Source organism: Rhagoletis zephyria, unplaced genomic scaffold (assembly GCF_001687245.7).
Source record: "Rhagoletis zephyria isolate East Lansing unplaced genomic scaffold, Rhagoletis_zephyria_1.1 Rzeph_scaffold_01778, whole genome shotgun sequence".
In the NCBI taxonomy this organism is placed as follows: Eukaryota; Metazoa; Arthropoda; class Insecta; order Diptera; family Tephritidae; genus Rhagoletis; species Rhagoletis zephyria.
In genome coordinates, this window is record NW_016158862.1 from 27,105 (window position 1) to 35,107 (window position 8,003).

Below are 8,003 nucleotides of genomic sequence, written 5' to 3' on the forward strand. Positions count from 1 at the left end.
AACGGATATGTGGAGATGGGACCAATGGCAGAAAGAGGAACGGACCGCTGATAAAAATATAAAAAAAACACCAACGCTTCATTTTCTCAATTCAATGTATTTCATTAACGACTGACATATTAATTGTTGGATCTCTTAAATGTTAAATGTAAAGTAAAAAATTTAATATATATATTTTTTTAGCATAAAGTAGAAAAAATGAAATAAAGAAAACCCATATTAATTTCGAAGGGCAATTCAGTGTACGATATTTTTTGACAGTCCGTCTTTAGCCAACACAAATAAGCTCGATGGTTTGCCCACTCGAGAACATGCCACGTATAATTGTCCATATGAAAAACATGGTGTGCCCAAATCTAAGCCGCAAACGGACATCGTTTGCCCTTGCAACTTATTGATTGTCATTGCGAATGCCAATCTAATAGGAAATTGAACGCGTGAATTCAACTGGCACGTCTGTGGGAATTATTGGAATACGTGGCAGCAAAACATTTTCGCCTAGGAATTTGCCACTCAAAATGGTGGCTTCGATTATGTTTTTCATACATTTTTTAATGACCAATCGAGTGCCATTGCACAACCGTGGTGGGTTCAAATTCCGAAGTAAAATAACCGGAGATCCAACTTTAAGTAGTAGAAGGTGTGGTGGCATGCCTGGCAAATCCAGTGGGTTCAAAAACTCTGTTGGATAATTTACAGCTTTGTTGGCATCGCAAACTGTATCGATCGATTTGTATGATACCAATTCGCCTGTCAACGACTGCTGTATCTTGAAGTTTAAATCGTCGACGTCCACATTTTTTGCTGCCAAAATGGCTCTTTCTGCTAGCCACGCGTGGTTTATGTATTGTGTGCGTACATCGGGGAATATGCGGTCAATGAGAACATTTTGAGAATCAACGATTGTGCAGAAATCGGTGGGCAATTTTATGCAGCCAGTATTTTCATGGACAGTAACTTTTCCATCGCCGATATCTAATAATTGTTTCGAGAAAGTGTCAACGGATGGATCTTGTAGCATTTGGACGCGAATGTTTATTTTTAGCTGGACTTTTTCAACATTACGCCACAGTGAAGATGATTTGAAGCAAGCGTTGATTTCTACGGCGTACGTTGAACGTGGAATGACAGGAAGTGTTTGTCTGAAATCACCTGAAAGGAGTCACAGAGCGCCGCCTCTTTGAGTGTTCGGTTCAAAGCCTCAAGAGAATGTTTGTGTGCCACAGTGCATTCATCCAAGATGATAATTTTGCATTGTTTCAGCACTGTGGCCATTGACGATTGTTTTTTTATGTTGCACACTGCGTCTGGGTTATTTTGAATATTCAGAGGTAGCTTAAATGCTGAATGAGCTGTCCTGCCTCCATCCAATAAAGTTGCTGCAATGCCAGATGATGCAACGGCCAATGCGATGCCATTATTTGATCGGTTTGTATGGAAGGTGCCACGCCCCCTATTCCCATAACTACAATTTTTCTCCATGAGTATGCGATTGGTTTGATATATCTCCATGCCAAGTTAGAGTACTCTACCATGAACACTTCCAGAGATATGCAGTATGAAAAATTCGGTTTCTATGGGAGGTGCCACGCCCCCGTTTCCAATAACCACAACTGTTCTCCATGAGTATGCGATTGGTTTGATATATCTCCATACCAAGTTAGATTACTCTACCATGAACACTTCCAGAGATATGCAGTATGAAATATTCGGTTTGTATGGGAGGTGCCGCTCCCCATGCACCTAGCGGTATGAAATATACTTTACATCCGATTCTCATACCTACCAAATATACACAAAAAATTTCATAAAGATCGCTCCAGCCGTCTGGGAGGAGTTCGACCACTAACACCGTGACGCGAGATTTTTATATATTAGATATAATAAATCTAGTTCCCATTTATTAACGTTTGATAAAATTGAATTTGTTTTTTAATGCTTTTGTTGGTTATAGTACGATCTCATTGAGCCATTAACTCGAGTTTAACGTTTTGAGTTTATGAACTACTGTCAAGCGTTCACATTGCGGTGTTTAAGAAACTCAGAGTTTTATTAGACATTTGTTTGTTTACTTTTTCTTACTCACATTTAGTCTGTTCCCGTACTGCAGGATTTTGACGTCATTAGTTTTGTAATAGGTTATATTGTTCAGAAGATATTAATATTTAAAAAATCAGAAAATTTAACTTTAACCATTGATATCTTCTTTATATTTTACTTTCGCCAGATAATTTTAGTAGGGTTGAACTCAGCACAAAAGTTCTATCGAGGCACATTTTTGGTTTTTGCATCGCTAGATTCTTGATATTCTAGACTTATGTGCACAGAACGAGCTCGGACTAATTCTGATTAAATCCTGCAGTACGGGAACAGACTAACTGTCGGCAAGTTGGTTGCAGGTTTTGATTATCAAAGACACAAACCAAATCGGGTCAAAAAAAAAATGGTTGCATTCGCATAAACTCCAAATAAAAGTGGTGTTTAAAGAGAGTTTAACGAAATTTTGTGTATCGTAAACTCTGAGTTTAAGAGTAGAGTTAAGCGTTAAACTCCAAAATGGCCCATAAACTCTAGTTAATGGCTCAATGAGAACGCTTTATTACGCAAATACCTAAAATGAATTTTTTGTGAGCTTGTTTTGCTTTGACAAAAACTTTTTTATTTCTTAAAAACAGTTTTCTAATACAAAAATAATCCACCCTTCCTCCGCATCTTTTCTTACTACATTTCTTTGTATAGTGTCCGGTTTTCGGATATAAAAAAGTTGGTAACCCGGACCAGGACAACAGAACAATTTGTCTAAAACAGGGCAAGTCCTGGAAAACCAGGCCGTCTGGAATCCCTAATTTATGCACAGTTTCAATAAATATTTCCGTTTGATCACTCATTTTTGATCGAAGCCCGCAAGGCGTTCATGCGGTAAATCTATAATTTTTACAAACGGATCGCTCGTCGTCGCTACATATACCTTGTTTATTCCTACGAAGAAACCGCATTAACAAAAAACCGATTTGATTCAACACATATTTCTTTCTAACGTTTATTCCTCAGTCTTTATAGCGCACTCGATTACACCGTATTGAAAAGTAAAGAAACTTCGTTACTTTTATTCCATATTTATTTAATAATAAATTTGCGCGGTGGACCGAAATGCAAGCGAACAGCAACACAAATTTACTATAATAATAAAGAATAAAGAAAAATATCCAATTTTGATTTTGCGTTAAATGAGTTATTCGTTTATACGGGTTTTCTAACCGGTGTGAGAAATAAAAAACCCATTTGAAAACAAATTTAAGTCAACACACATTTCGATTTCAATGCGCATTGAAATTTTGTTTATGCATCTGATTTGAACCACACCGAACGAAGTCACAGCGCTTTATGTGTCGGTAGAGAGCGTTCTGTGTGACAATGATGAAAAAATTTAAGAATACTACTAGACCACCTCGGTCGGAAATAGCTTTCGCCAAACAAGAGAAGAAAAAATTGAAGCAAGAAGTTTTAGGAATATTCATTTACTCTTTTTATTAAAGTAGATAAGTCATTCATATAAAATCTTTAAAGAAATTTCTGTGGAAAATTTCCCGTTCTTCATCTCATACCCGTTCATTTTCGAACTACTTCTGGATGAAGTCTTTTAGACTTTACACTTCACTATTTTAGAGATACACTTGTGATATCGGCAGACGTCATAGATTCGATCCATGGTCCAAGCAACATCCATTCCTAATCAGTGATGCCAAAAGTAGGGAAAAATGGCTGAATGTAGGGAAATTCAGCCTTAAATTTGCGATGTAGGGGAAAAAGGGCAGACTTTCAATATTAACTTAAATGTAGGGAATTTCTAAATTCTGAATTTGTCTCTTTTTCACAAAATTTTCTTTTCTGTTCTTATATAAATCCTTTATATGGAATCGGTAAGTTCGACAACCGTACAAGTTCAAAATCAGTTTTTCGTTGTTGAGATCAAAAACAGTACGGACATGTACGGCTTTTCTCCAAATTTAAGCATCTAGTACGGTGAGATTAGATAAAAACCGTGCATGTCCGTGACTTTTACTGATCTTGATCTCAACAATGAAAAACTTATTTTGGACTTGTACGGTTGTCGAGCTCACCGATCCAATTATTAATGAGTTGAAATTATTTAAATGTGTTAACGAATGTCAGCAAGTTAAATCTTCATACGTGCTTGAACACACCCACTGAACAGCATGACTTTTAAAGTGTGTACTTTGCCTGCGCTTGGACATACTCATTTGACCCAAGCTAGCTTAATGCTATTTTTACCGCGAATTCATCCACATTCTTCCCCTGAATAAAGAAGCGAAGATGATTTTACAAAAGATTGTTTGTTTCATTTTGATGTATGAAACAGATATGTAGGGAAAAGTTATATTTGTGTAGGGATTTTTTCAAAAATTTATTGGCATCACTGTTCCTAATAGCGGTCGATCCTTGGCAGGTAGTGACAAACCCCCGAGTTAATTTCTCCCATTAGAAAACTTCTCATAAAACCATTTGCCGTTCGGAGGCGGAGTAAAATTGTATGTCCCTCCATTTACGCGACACAACACAAACTTAGTTTAGTTTTACTTATTTGTACGTTTTGAATTGTCGCGAATTCTCAATGTTTTTCCAGATATATACTTATAGATCTCCTAACATGGGCGTCGTCAGAATTGAATTTATGGGGGACTAACATGTAAAAAAATTCCTCGGAATAAATTTTTATTTGAAAGTTTAAATGTAGCTAATTGATTAATCTTTATTAATATACATGTGAAAACTAAATGGTTTCATTTGAGAAGGCAATCTAACACTGGAAAAAAATAAACCATATCCTCTTGGTTTTAAACTAAAGCACATATTATTTTGCGCCTTTTGTTTACGTTAAACAGATTTATTTTTTCGTTAGAACGTGATTTCGTTGTGCCCTTCACAGATGCTTATTTAATTAGTTTGCGTAAGAAAAATCCACAAAAAATTAATATTTATACGGTCCGCCTAACGGGATTTGGACCTGTACACTCCTTGCAGCAACCAATTGTAGCAAGCATTTCTGCGCACACAACATGTAAGTGTGCTTCAAATGTTAGGTTCAAATCACGCGATTGGTAAATTTGTACAGATTTGTTTTTGCTATTTACCAGAGATCAAAAATAACCCTCTCCACCATGATTGAGAGAAATAGAAATTGCGCCCATCGCGGTACCGCTAATCAGCTCTTTGGGAATTTGACAGAATCAGCTGTGTGCGTGACGTCATCTTGGTGCAATTGATGATTGAGTAAAACCAAATAACGATTTAACTGGGTACGGTTTAGTTATTTGCCCAATAGTTTCGGGCTATTGTGTCCGAATGGGTGACCCGATCCAAAAAATTTTACACACACTTGTACTCGTGGAATTTGAGGTCACTAATTTGTTAATAAATTCGGTCGGAAAAATGCACGTTTTGTGAATTTCGGAGTGAGTTCTACGCAAATATACTGTGGATGGCGTATCCGGAGTTATGTGCATTATGAATGTTGAATAATTTTGACAATAGAAAGGTGTTCAGCACAAAAATACTGTTTATCGAGTTTATATTTCCGGTAGTCAAAATAAAAATTTTAGACCATTTTCAAATGGTTCCCCAAGGGTATGTGGAAGATTTCAAGGTATCAGGTGTGAATTTTTAAAAAGTGTGTACTGTGTGTTATATATCAAGACCTACGCTCCCTTCTCCTTCGACCACTAACCCAAAAACACTCGGCAAATAACTTAACATTTCCAGTTTAACTGGCATTTGGCATTTCTCTCTCCCAATAGCACCAAGATGACGTCACGCAAAAATTACGCTGAAAATCCTCTCTCACGGGCGCAATCTTGTATTCTATCATTCTTGCCTCTCCACAAATTTTTTATTGTGTTTCTCACTAACATAAACACAAATTTCTCAAGCAAAATGTGCTTCTCACCGTTCCAAATCTGTCTGTATGATCTTTTTGTGTTTTCTGCTGTGGGTTATTTATCAACTGCTTAAATTTCCCTTCCGCAAAGGCACCTTGGCAGGGACTTTAATTTTTAAGTGTCTTCGTTTTTGGGTTATTGGAAGACACAAAAATATAGGTGGGCGTACATAAGTGGAAGAAAAGCGTTAGGCATATCCTTACACGACATATACATACACATACATGTGCGAGCATTTATGACAAAGAAGAAGGCGGGCACATTCAAAACATTTTTTTATTATATTAAGGATTTTTCGTACATATATACCAGTATAAGCAGAACTAAATATTGTTATAGGTGCTATTATATTTAAGTACATTTTGAGTTAGCTTGAACCAGACAAACAACGAATTTCATATGTTTCTACGCATTTTTACGGTACGCTACCTACATGATCGTGGGTAACCGCGTTCTAACACTTATTTTTTCTCTACTAGAGATACCAACAGAAACGGAAACTATATGCAAAAAACCCTTTCCCATTAAGAGAGAGCACACATCTATTTCTTGTTTCTCTTAAATAGTAAGAGTTATTTTGGGACACTTTCAAAGTGGGGAGGGTTATTTTCGATCTCTGCTATTTACAGAGTGGCGTTGTTTGGAAATTTTTATTGGGCTGAAGAAATGTTTAAAAAATACTTTTTCTGTTAAAAAGTTTCTAATCGCTAACATGGAAAACCCAAAACTGACACTGTTTTGAAAAAACTATGATACTTTTTAACCGACTTCAAAAAAAGGAGGAGGTTATCAATTTGTCGAAATATTTTTTATATCTTTATTTATGTTACCGCATAACTTTGGACCACGTTAACCGATTTTTATAATTCTTCTTCAGAGGTGGTCCTATACTAATTTAGCTTAGATCCGATCATTGGATCATGAAGAATTAATGGTAATCTTAAATTTTTATATGACAATTGAAGTCGGTTTTGTTTTTTGTTGGGGATGTGCCGGAATTCGACGGCACCCTGAAATTGTGCATATGGAAACTGTGCATACGAAAGCCGAAATAATGCGTACGAAAAACCCGAAATAATGCATATATGCACAGTTTCGGTTGCAAACCGAAATAATGCTTATGAAAAAAACCGAAATTATGCATATATGCACAGTTTCGGTTGACTACCGCAATAATGCATTATAGAACAAGTAAGAAAGTCTAAGTTCGGGCGGAGCCGAACATTAAATACCCGGCGCAAGTATTAAATATATGTTTCTTGACCTTTCCGAAACCTACCGCTAGATGGTAAGCCGGGGTGTATCAATTTTGAGTAAATTGGCGTCCTTCAATTTCGAAATATTGAAGTTTCAAGCATTTCTGAAATTTACCGTTATATGAAAAGCGGCCGTAATTTTAGTCCGATTTCAATAATTTTCAACGCTTTGCTTTCATGAGGCAAGCACAATAACCACACCAAGTTTGGTACAAATTGGTAGAACGGTTACCGATATACATATATGTGATCATAAGTGGGCGGTGCCCCGCCCATTTTCCAAAATTGTACCATAAAAGTATTTCTTGGTAAAGAATTTTTGCAAGCATCAATTTTGAATAAATTAGCTTCAATATTTAATGATTTATCGAAGATTTTGTATTTCTTACCGTTACCGTATTACCGTTATATGGGATGTGGGCGTGGTTATTGTCCGAATTAAAAGATTTTCGGCCATTTGGTATGGTGTACCAAGGCCAAGAACTGTGCCAAGTTTGGAAGAAATTGGTGTAGCGGTTCCTAAGATATACACATGTAACCATAAGTGGGCGTGGCTACGCCCATTTTCCAAAAATGTAAAAAATTCTTAATTTTCGTCTAAAAATTATTGTACATATCAATTTTGAGTGAATTATCTTCAGTAGTTACTAAAATATCGCAGTTTTCGTATTTCTGGAAATTACCGTTAGTGGGCGTGGTTACAGCCCGATTTCGCCCATTTTCAATACCACTACCTTGGATTAAGGGAAACCTACATACCAAATTTCGTTGAGATATCTCAATTTTTGCT

At 36.4% G+C, this 8,003-nt stretch overlaps 1 protein-coding gene across 1 annotated transcript; it reads right to left on the bottom strand.

Moving 5' to 3' along the window:
• Positions 1-418: 418 nt before the first annotated feature.
• LOC108365104 (uncharacterized) lies at positions 419-1,021 on the bottom strand. Its single transcript, XM_017619063.1, has one exon. It carries the CDS (start codon positions 1,019-1,021, stop codon positions 419-421), a length of 603 nt encoding a protein of 200 aa, XP_017474552.1.
• Between the last annotated feature and the right edge of the window lie 6,982 nt (positions 1,022-8,003).

Bases quoted from the DNA above. Each gene is read 5' to 3' on its own strand.
- LOC108365104 (XM_017619063.1), bottom strand. From the start codon at position 1,021: ATGCTACAAGATCCATCCGTTGACACTTTCTCGAAACAATTATTAGAT.